Below are 21,252 nucleotides of genomic sequence, written 5' to 3'. Positions count from 1 at the left end.
TACGTGTTTCCGCTGCACTTTTGCGCGTTATTAGGAACTAATTTTGTTCCAGATCAAAGACATGCACGTTTTCAAATGATGTAATGACGAATATAGAACTGTAAGGTTACCTAGTCAATGATTTATTACACTGAGATCCGGTTTACAGAAGCTCAATTAAATATTTGATCGCGATTAAATTTTTTACACGGCGTTAAGTACCACGTGACGGACTCTACGCCAATTAGACGAAGCTAAATGTCGCGTGAAATGCGTGATTAACTTAATCGCAGTTAAAATGTTGTATAAACTGGCACTAAGTTTTATTAGTTTTCCAAAGATAAATTTAAAAGAATGTGGAGATAATTGTGGTCGTTATTTTTACTTCCCGAGCGTAAACGAAGTACGTACTTTTACGTTTTCTTGACTTTTTATGACCCTTACAGTACGAAGTAATAGGTCTCCCGTTTTCGTCTGTCTGTCTGTCCGTCTGTCTGTTCGTCTGTCCGTCTGTCCGTCTGTTTGTCTGTCGTCTGTCCGGATTTTTATCAGGCAGACAATCTCCGAAATAACTGGACTAATTGTTATAAAATTTTATATGTGTAATACGAATATCATGCAGATGGTAAAATGCTAACCAAACTTTGTCTAATCATCCTCACCAATAATGTGATGACGTCACTTCAAAATTGTACATAGTAAAAGTGTAAAATAAAAACTCAACTCCAAAATGATGGATATGTTTCATAATACTTTACGAAAGTTCTGTCAAAACAACTTTCGAGCAATTTTTTGTATATACTGTACGAAAGATAACTGGGACCAATTTATTGAGGTAAAAGAATATTAACCTGTTGTTTGTCTGTAGCGGTTTGGATAGTGCCCTCGCTGATTATTATCTAGGCAACGTTTATCATGTCGATAAAAAAATAACAACTCTAGGACTGTTTATCGATTTTACCAAGGCTTTTGATTACGTCCACCACTCAATTTTATTACAAAAATTATAAAGTTATAGCATTAGAGGTAAAGCATATGAATGGTTTGAATCTAACCTTAACAACAGAACACAAAAAGTAATAGTAAATGACACACGTCCTGAAACGGCATCCATTGATATTGGGGTTCACCAAGGGTCCATTTTGGGTCCGACTTTATTTATCATCTATGTGAATGAATTGCCATCTTACTTAAGAAAAAAAATGTATCTTCATGCAAATGTCTTACGCAGATGACACTAATTTTTAACTTAAAGGTGTTGACGTTGAAGAAAAGATAAAGATAATTTATGCAGACTATAAAGTTACTAGGAGAGTCAAATGGATCCTGATGAACCTACGTGTGAATTCTTTCGTCCTTTCTACGTTATATTGTGCCGCCACAGTATTCATGGAAATTCATGACTGTCTCAAAAAAAGTCCAAATTTCTCAGCGCGAACATCTGATTTTATTGGCATTTTAAATTAACAAAATACTGGGAGCCTTACTGTTGTATCTTACCTTCGAGATCGTAAGCTAAGGAACTTTTGTAATTGAGTACATCGGGCGACTGGCGACTTTCACATTTTCTCGATATGTCATAACCCCTATAGTGCAAAAACATAGGTCCCCGTTTCCGTCTGTCTGTCTGTTTGTCTGTCCGCCGTCTGTGTCAATTTTGTTAGACAGACAATCTCCGAAACTACCGCACCGATTGTTGCCAAATTTTATTTGTGCATTATGTATATCATATACCAACAATATGATGACGTCACCCCAAAATTGTACATAGTAAATGGGTTATAAATTGTATAAAATCACATAGTCCTACACTTGTAGTTTATGAATTCGTGTTGAATTTTAGCCGAGATATCCAGGGGTGGGATTTTGTTGCTACCGATACGATAACGAAGCGATAATCTGAAAATATAAATTTCAGATGCGAAGGAAAAAGACGACCACATTTTATCGGGACCGATATTTTATCGTTATAGAAACAAAATCCCACCCCAGATTTTTGGAAAAAAAAGATCAAAATTTGACAACAACATTTTGCAATTTAATTCTGAATCTGTAAAACCAAATGCTTTGAAATCTTGCAGCTGTTCTAAAGGTACCGTCAGCAAGGTAAAGTTTTAATTAAAATATATTTATCTCCCCAAAAAATTGATGACGTCATCTCAAAATTTTGCTGAATAAATACTATTGAAAATGGGCACAATATAGTGAGTCTGCACTTGTGACTTACTACTATATTTATATTTTTCAGAATTGTTTATACAAGATGAAAAAAAAGTCAGTTTATTTTATTGATTAAAGCAGGAACCGCTTACTCCATTTTTCCAAAAATTTGGGAATACAATATTATTATTGGTATTAGATTGCATCTATCCAAATTAAAATACGTGCCCTCGCAAAAATGTTGATGACAAAATTTTGTACAAGAAAAACTCATTTGAAACATAGGCGTAACACGCTTCTTTACATTTACTTTAACATTACATACATTTATAGTTTTTCGAAGAAGTTGGAGAGTGAAGGAACTTTTGTGGACGTAACCTACGCCCAGTTTTTTTAATTCACTTGAATTAATTTCAAATGATTTCAAAGCAAGTTTTAGAAACTAAACAACCGTGTATTAAACTCTTACTTTGAAAGTAATTTTTTTACCCTTTTTTTTCTGTGGAACTCTATTTTCTCAAACACAACCCCTATATTTTCATCGAAGGCTAAGCGGCACCGACCAGTTTACAATCGTCACTAACAGCCAAATTTTTAATAGATACAAAATTAATCTGAATATATTACTTAGTTGCCGTTATTACGCTGGATAAGGAAAATCTATAAACGTTTATAACTCAGGCATGAATTACCTACAATAATACTAATTTATTGGTTTCAACTTATTCGGTTAAAACGCCTGGCTCTTATTTTAGGTTGTGTGCAGCGAAATTTAAATTGGCCTGCACACTCGCAGAAAAACAGTCTATAATTGAAACAATATTTGAAAATTTGGGCTTATAAATAAAAAAAATCTGTCTTAGGGGTATAATATCTAATTTGTAAAATACATTCATATAATAGCAATTCTTCTGTACGAACGTTGGGAGAAAATTTATTTACCGCTAGAGTAGAAGGTTAAAATCAACCACTATGCATTACTAGTAATGAATGAATTACTTGTAAAAATAATTCTCACGAGTATTTCCAACTAAAATTTATAAAAAATTATTAATTAGCAGTATCTTCTGCATTTTGTGCAAGTTAATAAGGATAATTGCTGCATTAAACAATTTCGAAAACGTGTTAAGCAGTTAAAATTTCTGGATTACATAATAACATCATTTTGATTGGCGGCTTAGCATTGTTTCTGGCTTTGAATTCCGAACATTTTAATATTCTGTGGAATCTGGGTTTTAAAGATTATTATTGGAAGCTCGTTTGCTCCCAACTTCCTTATAGCCGAACGCTGCAGTGAAAGTTTTTCCACTCATTTATTCGGGAACTTTTTAAATTGCAAATATAAGTTGTCAAGTACCCATCTCGCGTTCAACTTTTTGCCCGAAGCGTCTCATCTTACTACTTCACAGTTGGCACCCAATTTCCAAGTCGGTTCAAGAGAATCACCTCTTCAACTTTTTACCAAACTGTGTATGAAATTTCAACGGATCTGTTATTTTAAAAGACTTATGAAAGTCTCTCTTCGCAAATCAAATAAACATTTCAAATGGTTTTCCGGAAAATATCTGAAATGTTTTCTAAATTGATATTCTTTAAACGCACACCGCCTTCAACTGAACTCTTGTGTGTAATTCGAACACATGAAAAATATGTGTATAATAAACTACACTGTAGCAAGGCTATTTGTTCTGAATTATTTATGTGTTGGTTTTGAGAAAATAACTAGTCTCTGTACTGTTTTGTTTCGTTGATATTACCATTTGACAGAATGTTTACCCTAACCGAGTATACGATATAAATTCTGTTTGAAAAAATGAACGTATAATTTTTTATAAATCAGTGAAAAGAAAGAAAACAGAATTGTGTTATAAACTGATATTTTACATGAGACATTGTTCACTGTGTCAACAAATAATTCATAATAACGACGCATTTTCGTTATCTGTCATCCAACAATGAAAGAACTATAGTACTACTAAAATTAATAAATTAGTAAACAAACATGTTAGGATTTGATTTAAACTGCAAGTCATCTGCTATTAATTAGGTACGTAACGTGAAATAAATTAAATATGCCTATCAATTGCCAGTTGAATGTTTTTTCTAGCGGAATATTAGAAAAGTTAGTCTTTATTTGGCAACACAAATAAAGACGAACTTTCAGTATTTATTTATTGAAATATGAACATTTCTACCAATTCTCTGTTAAAAATTGGTTGAAGATTATTCTATTATTCTAACAGAACTTCCCTCTCCCCTGAGGTACAGTACAACAAATCCAGTTTCTTCAAAAAATATAAGATTTGATTTTGTAAATTTATGATAGCCTTTATGATAATAATAGCAGTATTGTATTCCCGAATTTTCGAAAAAATGGCGTGAATCGTTCTTGATTTCATCCATATAATAAACATTAATTTTTTTAAGTCATCCTGTATAATAATGTAATTCTAAAAACTACACTGATCACAAATATAGGGTCATAATATTTTCCATTTTTCAGAGAGGATTTATTCGGCAAAATTTTGAGGTCACGTCACTAATTTTTTTCAGAGGGGAAAAATGAATAAATTTTGATTAACGATTTACCATGAGTTCGATAACCTTAAAATGTTTGCAAGATTTCAGAGAATTCGATTTGCAGTTTCGAAGCTAAATGGTACAATGTTGTTATATAATTTTGTTTCTTTTTGCAAAAATCTAGATGTCTAGGATAAAAATTCCACACGGAAAAGTTTTGGAGATCATCTGTCGAAAAAAATTCGACACAGACAGACGGTAGACAGATGGACAGACAGACAGAAACGGAAGATTTCTTTTGTACTCTAGATGTCATGAAAACATGAAAGTAGCAAGTCGCCCGACTCGATTAATTTCTATACTTCATTAGCTTCCGTCCAGGAAGTACTAAACTGAAATAATTGTATTAGATATATATTACGTTTCACGAATTCGATCAAAATAAAATTTGAAGCGAAAACTTTGTATGTACGAGTATGTTTAATTTTTTTGTGATATATATTTCTAGATGCTTTTGACTTCCCGAGCGTAAGCTAAGGAAGTATTGTAAGAGAGTCCAAAATAATGAATATTTTATGGCCTATCTCATTTTCCCGAAACTTTGAGGATACTATACTGTTAATAATATTATTGCACTGCACGAATTCAAACTGGTATATATGTTCTTTCTAAAATGTAGACGACGTTATCAAAAAAATTTCTAAAGAAAAACTCATTCCTTATCTGTAGTTTAACAATCCATGCATTTTAGCTCATAGGGGTCATCATAAAAAAAATAAAAATTAAACTCTCAGAGTTAAATTTGATAATAATTTTTCGAAGCTTTTCGGCTGTACTTTAAGAGCGACGGAAATAACATTTAAACAGTATTTTAAACTTTCGCTTTTTGAGTAAAAAGAAAAGAAAAGAAAAGAACAGAAAACACTCACAAAGCATTGACCTTTGCTTAAACGGCATGTTAGTTCCCTTTTAGTAGTAGCTTAATTTACGATACTGAAAGTTTTGTTGTTTGCCTGTGTAGGTAGCAACATAAACAGAAAAAAACATCTAATTACTTAGACTGAAATTTTTTACAACAAGTAAATATAAAAATAAGAATATTTTACATATTTTCCATAAAACATGTCTTCACCTCCAGGGTAATAAAAACAGTGCCTTTTTTGGGTTGTATTAATGGGTTGTCTAGCAGGGATTTTCAAATAAAATTGGCGGAATATTAGACTAGTACTTTATAAATCAATTTCAGTTTGTAACACAGAACAAAATAATAATTACGGAATTACAACAAGAATAAATTTATTAAATTCGCCACAACTTCACAGTTATTTTATGTTATAATATGATGCTTGCTCATGGTCTCCTGGTCTACTTACAACGAACATGATCAACGCAGTAAGTTGTATTTACCGCCCAAAGTTTTGAAATTCACTAGGCACAGAACTTACGCTTAATTTCTGAACGAACTTCTTTGAGCTTAAAATTACAAGTTCTTCAATGCATATTAAAATTAATAGAACAGTGAAGAGCATAGTTATTAAAAATAACTGGTATTCATTGATAATTTAATGTCATTAGCCATTAAAAAACCTTCATAAGAAGTGTTCAAAGAAATCGTGGACACAGGTTCTAAAATTTCTATATAGAATCTGAACCATCAACTTTTCCATTATCCAAAATTTTATTTGCAACTTATAGCTTTTTTTTCAATCGATTCTTATACGTAACTTTCCTCTACACTGAAACTCAATCCCCTTATTTGCCAAAAGAATGGCAGATGTTCTTCTAAAAGCGTGACCAGTGTAGGTCTTATGATTCTCCATTTCCACGAAAGTAGTAATTTTAGAAGGAATACTTGCTATTATTTTTTCCGCAATTTGATTAATACACCTTCTACTATCTTCACGAAGTGAATTTTTTTATTTTCTTGAACGATACTCGTGAAGGTTCGTTGAATTTTTGTTTTAATGTTGGGTATACGAACAACAATCACAGAACCTTTATCGTCAATGTCGTCTACTGACAGATTACAAATTTCTTGCCTTCTGCTCGCCCCAGCCATACCCATCACAAGCCTATAATTAATTATGAAAATCTAATGTCAAAAGTGGTTTTTTGTGTTACCTTCATTTGGTATTTCTCTCAAAAATTTATTTATGTCATCACAACTGACACCTTAGACTTTTCTGACTTATCCAGAATTTTTGTTCTTTAGAAACGCCGTAAGTTAGTTAGTTACTTAGACATATCTACATTTAACCTATAATCAAGCACTGAATATTCAGCCCAAAGACAGTTAGAAGATTGTAGCCTTGTACTTCGCTGAACGAAATATACCACTAGAACTTTTTCACATACCTACTTAGACATGCTTTTCAGCACACGATTTTTTAACGTGACATAGGTTCCTTCGTACCTTTTCCTTGATGTTTCGAGAATAACATAATTTCAGCTACTGGCAAAAAATGCATCGCTCGGGCGCATCTACTAAACCATTTACTAATTTAAAGATAAAACACAATTTGTGATAAATTCTGAGATTTTCTAAACTACTAATTGATACATAACTAGCAACCAGCTGAGTATTCTTCTAAAATAATGTTTTTTAAAGCGAGTCTATACATTAAATATTTAAGAAAATTGTTTTGGACAGCTTCAAAACGCCTGATGTGGGAAGAATAAAACGGTGACAAAATAAGAGTGTTATAGTCTAACAAGGATCTTAGGAGAGAATTAAATCATATGACTAATACACGTATATCATTGAAATCAGTAGACCACCTTTTAACACAACCTAACATTGTCCTGCTTTTAGAAATTATTGTATCATAGTGACAATGAAAACTTAACTTAGCATCTAGTAAAACACCTAAATCTTTAATTTCTTTGACCACAGACAGTGCAGTACCACATAAAATATAAGAACACGGAGATGAAGCAAATTTCCTATTCTTCAATTTTAATTATGTCGGATTGTAGGACAACAGTACCAGTAAGTGTGCGTATGCTCTTAAACAATTTTAGGTCATCAGCGTAGAGAAGTGTATTCGATGTAATATTCGAAGCAATATCGTTAATGAAGATATTGAACAGAAGTGGGCCAATGACTGAACCTTGCGGAACACCTGAAGTAACTAGATATTCATTTGATCTGACTCCGTTCAAATGTACACATTGATAACGGTCTAATAAATAATGTTTTAAGCCATGACAGAAGAGGATCACGAAGTCCGTACAAGTATAGCTTTTTTAAAAGTATAAAATGATTGTCAGTGTCTAATGCCTTCCTGAAGTCAGTGTAAACAGCATGAACATCTAAGTTATTTTCAAAGGCATCGAAAATATAATTAACAAAATAAAAAGATTGGTTAAAGTTGATCGTTTTGAAAAAAATCAATGCTGACAAGGAGTTATCACAGTTTTAAATTTCTCAAACATTTGAGCAGCTACAATGCTTTCAAAAATTTTTGACGGAGTACACAGCAAACTTATAGGTCTATAATTTTTTATTTCAATGTTTAAACCTGTTTTAAAAATAGGAATGATAAATGCTGATTTCCAGATAGTCGGAAACTTGCCAGAATTAGTAGATCGATTATATAATCGACAAAGGGGATCAGCCAGAGATTTGCTGCATGTCTTAAAAAAAGATTGTGGGAGTCCATCAGGTCCTGAACAGTTTTTGTTTTCAAGGCTTTCCAACGCACTGAGAACGGAGGAGCTCTCAATTACGACATTGATTAAATTAACAGGTTGATCTACAGGAAAGTTGATATTGTCAAAATTAATGTTCTTATTACTAGTAAATACTGAGGAAAAATGTGTAGCAAAGCACTCTACGATTTTCACAGCACCACACACTCGCATGTCGTCGTAAATCATATTTAAAGGAAGCTTACTGCATGTGCTAGATTTACTTTTAACAAAACTCCAAAAATTTTTCGGGTTAACCATGATGGCATTCTCTGAATGTTCAACATCGCAATCATAATCCATCCGACACGCAGCATCACTCTTCTTAGTTGATTTTAAAAACACATCTTTGGATAACAATTTCATAAGATCATTTTGACTCTCCCTGAGCTTAGTAACATCCGCTCTCAAAAATTCGACTTCTTGTCGTAGTTTTTCAGTTTCCGATCTAATAACTTTACTTAAAATATCCGTAAACAGAGAACTAGACAAAAATGATGCAACTAATGGTTCATGCACCAGATCCACATCCGAAGGAGTAATTAAAACTAAATTTAATAATAGGCAGTGATAATAAGTATGTCCGCACTAACTGAGGTGAGTTTACTCAGCATGTTTCTGAAACATCAGTATCTTAAATATCAAGATGACGTGGTATATGAAACTTTATCAAAAACAGTTTGACAAAGTCGATCATCATAGTATTTTGATGTGCAAATTAGGTAAGTGTGTTTGGGTAGTTTAAACTTAGTAGGTCATTTCGTGCTGAATTCATGCTAGAATATCCTCGTTGTTCCTCAGGCATCTGGCAAGGCTTAAATTTAAGACCATTGTTTATAATATTTATAAATAACGTTGTCACCTGCTTTGGATCTACATTGACGTACATAAAATCTTGGACCTCAATGTTATTCCACTGTCAAATAGTGTAAAACACTCTTTGCGCTTTTTTTTGTCTTGTCATTTTTGACACTTCACTGCTAACATTGGATGTGACGTGACAAATCTAACGACAAAATGACAATAAGCCATAGCGTACCTCAAAATTTTCATAATGACAGAAAAATGATGTCGAAGATTTTCTGGCCCCGACTGTAGATTTCAAGTGTATTTTATATTGATGATATTAAAATTCTACTGGCTGTTGATATGTACTTTCATGAATAATATACTATTAACCTGGTGCATAGAAAAAAAGTATGTTGTGTGTTTCACTCGTAAAACTGTTCTTAACATTTTTTTGAGTATCAAACTAAACATTAAACGACTTATAATAAGGAAATTGGTCATCATTATACGACCAGTTTCGTCGTAACGAATTAAAAGGTATTACCGTCTGTCATGCAGATCGCGTGCACTATGTTTAAAGTTGGAGAGAAAAATAAACTGTCACACCGATGCCACCTACCTTGATCATTACGTTTTCTTAGATGATAGAAACAATAAGGAAGGTTACTTAGTAGTAATGTGTAATTTTCTAGTAACAGGGACGGGAGGGTTTCGTCTATTAAGGTTATTACTAAGGTTACTAAGTTGTGTAATCTTCAATTATACTTCGTAGTTCTGTCTTCAAGACCATCATGTAGTTGTTTAAAGGAAAGCAATCGTCCGATATGTACTCTCAGAGCAATAGACAACTTACAGTTGGGTGGTATAACAACTGGTCCCAAAATACACTAAGTATATTATTGATAAATTCTACATCGGCTAGTTTATATAGAACTTGTTGAAGGTATTTGACTTTGCTGTCCAGCCCGCAGTAATTTGAAATCTGTGGACAGTGCGCAGGAGTGTATTACAGTGTCTGACATCTCCCGTGCAAATGATTGGAAGCTGTAAAGTACTGATTTTAATTCCAGATAGTTTATGTGTTTAGATGTATTGTATTGGGTCTAAAACCCCTCAGCCTTATGGCCCCCGCCGTAAGCTGCCCATCAGATTATACCTACTGGTGTCTGTAAATATTACTCTACAGTACTTACGGAGGGTAAGCGAGTTTTTTGCTAAGGGGATCCTGTCGATCAAATTTGACTTCCTGGGTGACACATATACTGCCCTTATAATTACCGTTACAACGTTTTAGGGCCAAGAATTTTTGTCTTTACAAATTTTTAGTACGAGCCCAACCATATTTAACAGTTGGGTGTAGTGAGACAAGGGGGTCTAATAGTTGAGCGAAGGAACAAATCTTTATTGAGGATCTTCTAAGTGACGACAGCTGTTTCACTATAGCTATGTTTTTTTCTGTTTCGGTAGAGATTAGGGATGTACCGATTAGTGGCCGACCGGTCGGATAAGCCGACTATTCGATCGTTTTTCATCGTCGGCTGCAGTCGGCGACTGGTCGGCTAAACAGCCGATCGGTCGGCTTGTTTTTATTAAAATTACAATAGTATGTAAAACAATTAAACCCGGTTTACAGAACCTCAATTAAATATTTAATTGCGATTTAATTTTTAACCCCGCGTTAAAGTACCATGTGACCGACTCTACGCCAATCAGACGTCGCTAATATCCTTGTTAAATGCGCGATTAACTTAATCTCAGTTAAAATATTGTATAAACTGGCCCTAAATTGTGTTATTCTTTATTTTTGTACTGAGTTACTAAGAAAAATTAAATGTTAAAATTATCCAAACAAATTTAACACATTTTTTGGAAAATAAAGGAACTTTAGTTATTCCTTTTATTAAAATAAAACAAATTTTTAAGGTAGTCAGAGAAATAGAAAAAAAAACACTGTCTGTCGCATTTATAAACCGGTTTTAGCAAAGCCGAACAGTCGGCCGACTAGTCGGTTTTTACTGGCCGAACAATCGGCTAGTCGGTTAGTCGGCCAGACCTACAGTCGGTACATCTCTAGTAGAGGTATAGGTACTCGTAGATCGATGCTATCAAATTTGAATCCTAGAAAAGTGCAGTTTTTTTTACGGTAGGAGTCTATTTTTTTGTTTTTGCGTAATAAATTCACGATTTCGTTTAAATTCAGGAGATGTTGAACTTAAGAATAAAAAGTCAGAAGGAAGTATTATGATTGCATGATTGTCTGTACTTATTTTTTATTTTTAATTAACAAAGAAGTTGATTCGAAACTTGCAGATGATTAAAATAATCTTTTTGATTATGAATTCGTTGGAATGTACATCACAGACCTCGTTCAAGTTGAAGAGATTTGAGAGTATCTTCCGTCAATTCACAGTTTTAATGAAAAAAAAGGTCTATTTTACCAAGAACAAATATGACAAAATTCCTAACAATTACGAAAAAGTGTTAAGAGTGCTGAACAAGTTTATTTGTTAACAGGAAAGATCGATCTATTTTGGTAAGATCACGATTTACAGTTTTAAAATGACGGACCACAAATCATGGTCCAATGTATCAGTTTTTACAGTACCGAACAAGACGTGATCATTTCGGGATCATTTGTTAATCCTAAATTAAATATAAATATAGGAAGCTCTTGTACTTATTAGTTGAAGTTATTTGTTTTCTAGGAGTTTATAAAATTGGTGGGTATGTAGTGGTAAAGTAAAGTAAGTAAAGTAAAGTTTATTATTAGTTCTCTAAGACATATATAAATGTATAGAACAAGTCAATTACAGGTTAAACATTAAAATCACAAATAGGTACATACATATACATATACATACAGATATGCAGACATAAGTTCAGATTACAATGTTGGGTCATTAAGAAATTCTTCTAACGAGTAGTACTCTTTTTCAATCAGTAACTTTTTTATATAATGTTTTTGTTTATCTTTATTTATATTCTTTAAGTGATCATATAATTTCTTATAACAGCATATAGATAGATAATGTGGACTATTTTTATAGAGTGCTGTCTTATGCAGGGGAATTTCTAATTTGCTTCCATTTCTTGTTTTATAAGTGTGGTTGTTATTTAATGGCTTATATGCATCAATATTATGTATAGTATGGATTATGAGGCTGTATATGTAGATGCCTGGAACCGTCATTATATTCAATCTTTTAAAGAATGTTCTGCAACTGCTATAGGATCTAAGGTCTGCGATAGTTCGAATAGCTCTCTTTTGTAATCTGAATAGTCTAATCGTTTCTGAGCATGCACCCCAGGCTATAATACCATAACTTAATAGTGAATGTATTCGTGAAAAATAATAAAAGTTTTAAAATGTTATTATCCACTGTTCTTTTTAATTGTTTTAAGGTAAAACATTGTATCAAAAGTTTTTTACTCAAGTACTCTATATGATTTGCCCATTTAAGCCTATTATCCACTATAATGCCTAAGAATCGTGTTGCTTCTAGTTGTTGTATTGACCCAGCCTTTGACTTAATTAGTAAGCTTAAGTTTTGTTCACTACCTTCATTGGTGAATTGAATAAATGCTGTTTTGCTATAATTTATAAACAATTCATTACTTTGGAAGAAATCATCTAACTGTTTCAACCTTTCAGTTGCAATTGTACAAATATTTTCCCTTTTACGAGCAGTTACAAGAGACGAAGTGTCATCTGCATACATTATTGTGTTTTCATATGTTAGGTCAAGTACATATATTATATATAATAGTGGCCCCAACACAGATCCTTGGGGAACTCCTCTATTTGATGTTAATAAATTGGATTTAACACCATCCATTTCAACATAATATTGCCTATTTTGTAAATAGCTTTCAAACCAGTTCCATGGGACACCTCTTATACTATTATGCCATAGTTTTGCTAGTAGCTTGTTATGATTGACTAAGTCAAACGCTTTGCTGAGGTCAATAAATAGCCCAACACAACTCTTTTGCATATCCATATTTTTATATACTGCATTTAGAAAATCGGCCATGGCAGATGATGTCGATTTTCCAGCCATGAATCCACGTTGATTGGGGTTCATGCGTATGCTTCTAATTAAAAAATGTATTAATTTTTTTGCAACTATTTTCTCTAAAATTTTAGAAAATGTATTTAAGTTGGAGATCGGTACCTATAATTTTTTGCTAATGTCGGATCATCTTTTTTAAATACCGGCAGAACTTTAGCTATTTTTTGTGAGCTTGGAAATTTACCTTTTTTTAGAGAATTATTAATAATTATTGTAAGATTTTAATTCTGCTGCACAGTCTTTGATAAGTATAGCCTATAGTCCATCAGGCCCACAAGAATTGCTATTTTTTAATTCATATATTGTGTTTAACACTTCATTTTCTGTAACGGGGGTAAAGTACAGTGTACAATTATTACTTTTACTAGAAGGTAAATTTATCCCATTATTAACTTTGTCTTTATTTAGGTATTCATTTATAACATTATTAAAGTATGCGTTAAAGTGATTTACACATTCCTGAGTATCATAAATTAAGCTATTTCCCGAGTTTAAACTGATTTTTTCATTTTTCTTTTTTGATTTTTTACCTATAATTTGCCATGCAGTTAAGCCTTTATTTTTCGATATTTGCATTATAGCTATTATTACAACTAGGGAAATATGAATACTATATTTCCCGAGGTTGGCTAGTTACATCCCGAGGGTGAAACCCGAGGGATGTATAGACAACCAAGGGACATAATTCATATTTCCCGTGTTGTAATCAATAGTTTTTTTCTGATTGATACAATATTGTTGCAAAAAATATTGGATTCTAAATTTTTGAATTAATCGGATTGGTAACGTTGCTAAGGGCCGTGTTTGTAAATATCATGGTTGGCTGCTTTGATTGTCGCGTCCTGTCATAAATAAAATTGATGAAATGTCGAACTACGTGCTATCACAAGCGGCGAAAGCCCGTGAATGTTTGGTTCCCGTGAAATCTAAAGCTGCTTACAGTAAAGTGTATGAAGACTTTCAAGAGTGGAGAAGAGAAAATTCGGTGAATGGTGTCGACGAAAATATTTTGCTTGCATTTTTTGAAGATTTGGTATTTTGCTATGGTTTTTGTTATTTTTGACGTATGACTAATTTATTCTATCCGTAGTCGCACAAATATTCACCAAATACGTTGTGGCCAAAATTATCGATGCTAAGGTCAATGTTACATTTAAAGGAAAAAACTGATGTTAAACTGTTCGATGAAGTAGAAGCATTTTGTGAAGAATAAAAATAAAGGATACGTTCCTAAAAAATCAGAGGTGTTGTCTCGACAACAGCTCAAAAAATTCTTGCGAGAAGCTCCTAATGACATTTTTTTGATGTATAAGGTAAAAATTTCATTGTGATTCTCCTCTATTGAATAGATTGTTACATCCGTAATTTTGAAGGTCGCTTTAATTATGGAAATCTTTGGCGCTTGCAGAACGAACGAATTGGTGAATATGCTCTCTTCCGATATCGAAGATCGTGGGTCGGTGATCGTGATCAACGTTTCAAAGACGAAGAATGATGTAAATAGGAAATTTACAATTATTGATGAAGAGGAACTGAGTGCTGCTTGTTTGGTGAGAGAATATTCGGCGTTGCGTCCGCAAGGTGTTCTTAGGTTTTTCGTGGCTTATCGAAATAAGAAGTGTACTCTTCAGCCGGTCGGCAAAAATACCTTCGGAAAGATTCCGAGTAAGGTTGCTGAATGGTTGGGTTTGGATAATCCGAAGGCGTATACAGGCCATTGTGGAAGACGAACATCCGCGACGTTGGTGGCCGACGCGGGAGCCTCAATGACCACACTAATGAGACACGGTGGTTGGAGAAGTTCGTCGGTTGCGGAAGGGTATCTAGCTGACAGTATGTTGCAGAAAAATAAGGTAGCAAAGATGATAGCTGGTGTAGATGGAGAGCCCTCTGTAGCATCTGTTACGGTTCCTGGCGTGTCCATGATGGCATCGCATGTAGCACAGTCAACACAGTCTTTAGTGACGATTTCCGGAAAATCGTTTAAGACTGCAACTGAACTGAATGCTCTTAGTAAGAAAACGACCAACTCATTGACGAATTGCGAACAAGATTCTTCGTCGTTTGTATCTGGTTGTAACCGTTTTAGCGGAAATTTTGAAAATTGCAATTTTTATTTTGGTTCTGAAAAGTAGCGTTACAAATGCAACAACTTTGTTAGTTCATAAATTATTGTTATAATTTTTGTTGCTATAATTAAAAAATAAAAAAAAAATATAGTGAAATTTGACGATTCATATTTCCCTTGGGACAATATGAGCATTTCATATTTCCCTTGGGAAATATTAGTGTGTTATGACATATTGTAACTAAGGCAATATTATTCAATATTGTATCAATCAGAAAAAAAGTAGTTATTATGTCTTTTTTTTGCTGCCTGTATAACTCGTTTGTAATAATAATAATAATAACTTTATTGATTCCAACAGGTATGACACCCATTTACAGGATCAAATAAACATCAACTAAATAAGTAGTAACAGTACTAAACTAACAAAATATAAATTGTACAACTATTAATAGTACAGAAATAAACATGCTTCATTGCGACATAAATATACATCTGAACAATAAGATAGGCAGATGCAGGAGGAGAAAAAAAGTTATTCTAAGTTTATAACACATGAAACAATATGTCGAAGTGAATCAAGGTTCATATCGCATAAGTGTGAAATTTTATTAAATAAATTGGACATAATTATAATAGGCGATCGCATAGACATATTGGTTCTGCTAAAGTTAGCGTAAAATAACATCTGTTGTCTGGAGTTTACGCGAGGTACTAGTAAGTTGAATTGGCTGAGAAGCTCAGCACAATCGATTTTGTTATGAAAAAGATTATATACAAATCTAACAGCAATTATATTACGACGAGTTTCTAATGATAGTAAATTATAACGCGACAGTAATAGGGATTGCTCACAACCTCTCGGAGGGTAAATACCATCTTCTAAATATACCATAAATTTGAGGAAACGTCTCTGAACCGATTCTAAACTAAGACAGTGTACATCGTAAATAGGATACCAGATTAAGGAAGCATATTCCAATCTCGACCTTACAAGCGAACAAAACAATAATCTGATAGTTTCAACATTGGAAAAGCGACGACAGTTTCTATAGATAAAACCATATATTTTAGAAGCACTGTTAACGGTTGTATTAATGTGGTCAATGATAGCAAGTTTGCTGTCAAAAACTACACCTAGGTCTTTGACTGTTTGTGAACGCTCCATTAGAATACCATTTACATTGTACGAGTAGGTGATAATGTCTTGTTTTCTTGAGTAAGAGACTACTCTACATTTGGAAATATTGAGTTGGAGACGATTGCTGTCGCACCAGCGGGTCACCGAGTTTAAATTTTGTTGGAGAAGAAAACAATCACTGACTGAATTGATGATTGAAAAGAGTTTGAAATCGTCGGCGAACAATGACTTTTTACAAGATACAGATTCAGCAAGATCGTTGATAAACAATAGAAAAAGCAATGGACCCAGATTGGAACCCTGTGGCACGCCCGAAGTGGGTACAAATGCAACAGATGTAAAATTACGATATCTAACTCTGAATTCTCTATCAAATAAATAGGATTGAATCAATTTTAATAGTGGTTCGGAGAAACCGAAACGGCTGAGCTTTTCCAGTAAAACGTAATGATCAATCCTGTCAAAAGCTTTTTGGAAATCCGTGTATATTACATCGACCTGACATTTATCATCCAGGGAATCCGACAAATACTGGGAGAAAACAGCAAGATTCGAGACCGTTGAACAGTTAGCCATAAAGCCATGCTGATATGAAGAGATAAAAGGTTTGACTGAATTGTAGATAGTTTCGTAAATAATTGACTCGAAAGTTTTCGCAAAATTGCACAGCAAAGAGATCGGTCTGTAGTTTGTAACGTCATTGGTTTTGCCTTTTTTAAGTACAGGACATATAAAGGCTTTTTTCCATATATCTGGAAAAGTTGAATACTGCAACATCCGATTGAAAATTTTAGCTAAGGGAGCAGCAAGAACAGAAGCACAATCACGTAGGAGAAAACTGGGAACACCATCAACACCTGTAGTTTGCGAATTTTTGGATCGCTGCAAGTGTTTTCGAACATCATCAACGGAGATCTCATTGACTGAAACGGTATTATTGAAGACGCATTGTTGAAGTGATAGGGAAGCTGGGTCGATGGGAGTAGAATGTATAAAAACACTATGAAAGTAATTGCCAAAGGCGTTAACAATGTCTGCAGGATTTGAGATTTCTTCGTTGTTATAACACATGACTCCTGGGATACGCGTAGAACCTTTTTTGTTTTGGATGTAAGCCCAAAATTTGCTCGGATCATTGATGATTGAATTTTCTATAGATGAAAGGTAGTGATTGTGTGCCTCTTTAATAAGTTTCTTGCATTTTGCACGCTGAGTATTAAATAGGTGATAGGACTGGTCACTTCTGAGTTTTTTATGCTGTTTGTATGTAGACCATTTAAGGCGTAAGTTGCTTATAATTTCGGATGAGAACCAAGGTGGGTAGTACCGGCGATCACGATAAATAGATTTCGGAACAGATAAATCAAAAAGACTGTACAATTTATCATAAAATTTTTTACATGCTAAATTGACATTGTTAATATTTTCCAAAAAGGACCAATCAGCGTTTGTAATTAGTTCATAGAGAAGAGGAAAGTTCGCTTTCTTGAAATTGTAGTTCGAAACACTATTATTCATACGGAAAGAGCTGGGAGGTTTGCCAGACTGGAAATTTAGATTCAGCTCAAGCGCTGGGTGATGGAAATCTTCGTCGACCAACGGACAGATAGCATTTTCGACAGAACATTCAAGATTAGAATATATCAAGTCCAAGAGCCTTCCATATCTATTTACAACAGTATTAAATTGCTGTAGGTTGTTGAAATTCTGAAATATATTCAAAGTAGTACTAAATCCACTATTACTCCTAGTTATGAATTCAGGAACATTGAAATCACCAAGAAAGATAACTTGATTATTGCAACGCAGTGGTGCTAGCTGATTGAGTGCATCAAAGAAGAGTTCAAAAGAAGGGAGAGAAGTAGCAGGCGGAATGTATAGCACAAATACAAATAATTTATTGTTACAATTATCGCTAATTTTCACACATAATAAATCTATAGAGGGAAAAGCAATATTTATATCAGTTGTAATGCTCGATTATGGAAAAATTTCCGCTTTTTGTTAGATGAAAAAGCTCTTTCAGATGTTGAGACGACTTTTTTATCCCTTGAGTGATCCTTGGTTATTTTATTGTTAGTATATTTTACTTTTTGTGGAAATGTTGCCTCAAAGTTTATATTTATAACTCCCATGAATTCATTAAACTGCAAATCGACATCATAGTAATCCCCGTTTGTCAATGAATCATACCAATTCTCTTGAGTTAGTAAATTTTTAAATTTATTTATGTTATTTATATTGTTAGTTTGTCTATATTTTACCTTGTTTTTATTTTCAGAATTATTTGTAGTTTCCTGATATATTTCTACTACCTGTGCTGCATGGTCAGACCAACGAGTGAAAATTACCTCAGATTTATCTACCATCATTTCTATCGGGATGCATATATTATCCAGACAGCTAACGCCTCTTGTTGGTTTGTCTATTACGGGTTTTAGATTGTATGAACCTAGCATATCAATTAATTCATTACGTTGTTCTGAAATTTTTATAAAATCAATATTAAAATCACCACTTAATATAATATTAGATATATCCCTGAAATTTACTCAAAATATCTAAAAGTGATATTAATTTATCTATAAATATGTCCACATTACCATGACTGCTGCTACGGTACAAAGCTGCAACTATGAATTTTCCGAAGTTAGGATGATTAAATCTTACAGCGGAGCATTCGAAGTGAAGTTCCACACATAGGTCTTTTATTTTTTCAATAGGTTCACCACTTATTCCAAGTTTTCCAAATATGGCCGTTCCTCCCTGTTTGAACTGGCTTCTACTGAAGTAGTTAAGAATTCTGTAATTTTCTAAATTCACTCCTAAGATGGTATTAATTTGGTACCAATGTTCAGATAAACAAACTATGTCACTTTCACATTCTGCAAGCAATATTTCGAGTTCAGTTACTTTATTTGTTAAACTTTGACAGTTCTGGTGTAGTAATGCGAGTTTTTTGCTATTATTAGATATCACTAGATGTCGTTGTTGTTTGCAATGTTCACTTATCTGTTCTGGATTTTTCACGAAAAAAACTATATCTTCTAACCATCACATTTTCGGGCCAGTTTTCTTCGTTCTGCAGTTCTTCTAGAAGAGAGTAGTCAGCCCCTATTTTAAACGATATGCTATTTGCATTTTCCCTCGTTGGTAGTTGTTCAACTATAAATTGTTTATTGGGAAATGTCGTCTGCAAGTAATTTTGTACTTGTTCTGGTGTTGTATTTAGCTGAACCTTCCCCAGATGTAACCAAGCACGTTTGGTTACCTCCGCGAAAGAGTTATTATTGGAGTACGTCCCTTTGTTAGTAATACTTTTTTTACCGTTTACCACATATTTCATCTGATTTTGTTCGTCCGAGTCATTGACCGTTGTTTTCAGCCTGTTTACGGATTTTGTGCTGGGTCTTGTTTTGCTCGTATCTTCTTTTTGCTTGGAGATATATTCATCCGTTTCTTTTTTCTTCCTTTTATCAATGACTTTATGTTGATTGTTTGTTATCTTTGCAGAGGGCACTGACGTCGTTGTCAAATTAACTTGTACATGCAGAAGACGGATAATTGTTTCTTGGTCCGTAGTTCTTTTTTCGAGATGGCTGTTTAGTTTGTTTAAGGTAGAATTTTCACGTTTTACAAACTCACATGTCTTTATTAGATTCTCATGGTCCTCTATAGCGTCGTCCATGGCATCACTGTATTCAATACTGTCATCGTTTGACCTTGTTCTTGATATCACTAGGGCACTTTCACTCAGCGTTTTTGCGAAATCTATAAGCACTTTGTTGTTATTAACATATGCCGGTAACTCTTGATGTATTATTAGGCTAATAATGTCAGATTTCTTTAATTTATTGAGCTCTGTGCACAGTGTGTCTGCATCCGTCGCCATGTTGTACCCGTGGTGTACCCGTGGTGGTAATCATTGGTGCTAATGTGTAATTAAAGTCTATAAACAATCTCAAGGAAATGTTAATTTTACATGACATAAGAATCGTAATTCAAATAGAGATAAGTTGAATAGATTGCATACTGAGAGGAACACTGCGAAGCAAGAACGGCATAATTGGTGCGGGTTATAATAAGTAAAGGAGAAAAATCATCGTTTTGAGATATGCACGAGTGTTTACTCTACTGGAATGACCGGTACGCTGCGATGTGCATTTAGGAATCCTATGCAGAGAATCAGAATATTCAGATTTTAATCACGACTCTTTAATAAATATGGACATTAAAAATTATCGTAACATTTTTAATGTTGTACTAAATATATTAATTTAAATTCATAATAATGTTAAGCAATTTAACCCTGAAAAATGCTGGAGTAGGTGAACAAAAACTGTTGACCACGGCACACCTATATCTACCAACAACGAAAATTTTATAACTGAAATTCAAAGAATTTGGAAATATTATTATTAACTGGATATTTTAGGGGTTGCCAAAAAATTCACATTTTCGTATATTCTGGATATTTAACTTTTTTTTGGATTTATTGCATATTTTAATGTTAATTGCATTTTTATGGATATCCTTTAACGATGAATGAATGCATGAATGAACGAATGATAAGCAGCAAAAGTTGATTTTTCTTTTAATTGAAACCGAAAGTGTTTTTATTCGAACGTTTTTCAATCTCTGTTTACCGGGTGGATCAGTGACTTCATGTCGACGGTGGTACATGGGGGTTTTGCCCCATTCGATTTTTAATTTGTTTTTTCTATATTTCCACACTACTGCGTTACGTAATGTCGTGGTTAAAATTATTGCATATATTTCGAAATCACCCTGTAGTTATCTCTTACGTAAATAATTATTTGTTCTCATCACAA

General features: G+C 33.5%; 1 protein-coding gene across 1 annotated transcript; it reads right to left on the bottom strand.

Moving 5' to 3' along the window:
• Positions 1–15,814: 15,814 nt before the first annotated feature.
• On the bottom strand, positions 15,815–20,312 carry LOC135136039 (uncharacterized). Its single transcript, XM_064065168.1, has 5 exons — positions 19,473–20,312; positions 19,024–19,357; positions 18,772–18,902; positions 16,360–18,127; positions 15,815–15,819 (listed from the first exon to the last, which is right to left on the bottom strand). The coding sequence occupies exons 1-5, from the start codon at positions 20,310–20,312 to the stop codon at positions 15,815–15,817; spliced, it is 3,078 nt and encodes a 1,025-aa protein (XP_063921238.1).
• Positions 20,313–21,252: the final 940 nt, after the last annotated feature.

Source organism: Zophobas morio, unplaced genomic scaffold, assembly GCF_036711695.1.
Source record: "Zophobas morio isolate AGI-343-1 ecotype UQ-CSIRO unplaced genomic scaffold, CSIRO_AGI_Zmor_V1 ptg000026l, whole genome shotgun sequence".
NCBI lineage: Eukaryota > Metazoa > Arthropoda > Insecta > Coleoptera > Tenebrionidae > Zophobas > Zophobas morio.
This window is presented reverse-complemented; position numbering and strand designations above follow the sequence as displayed.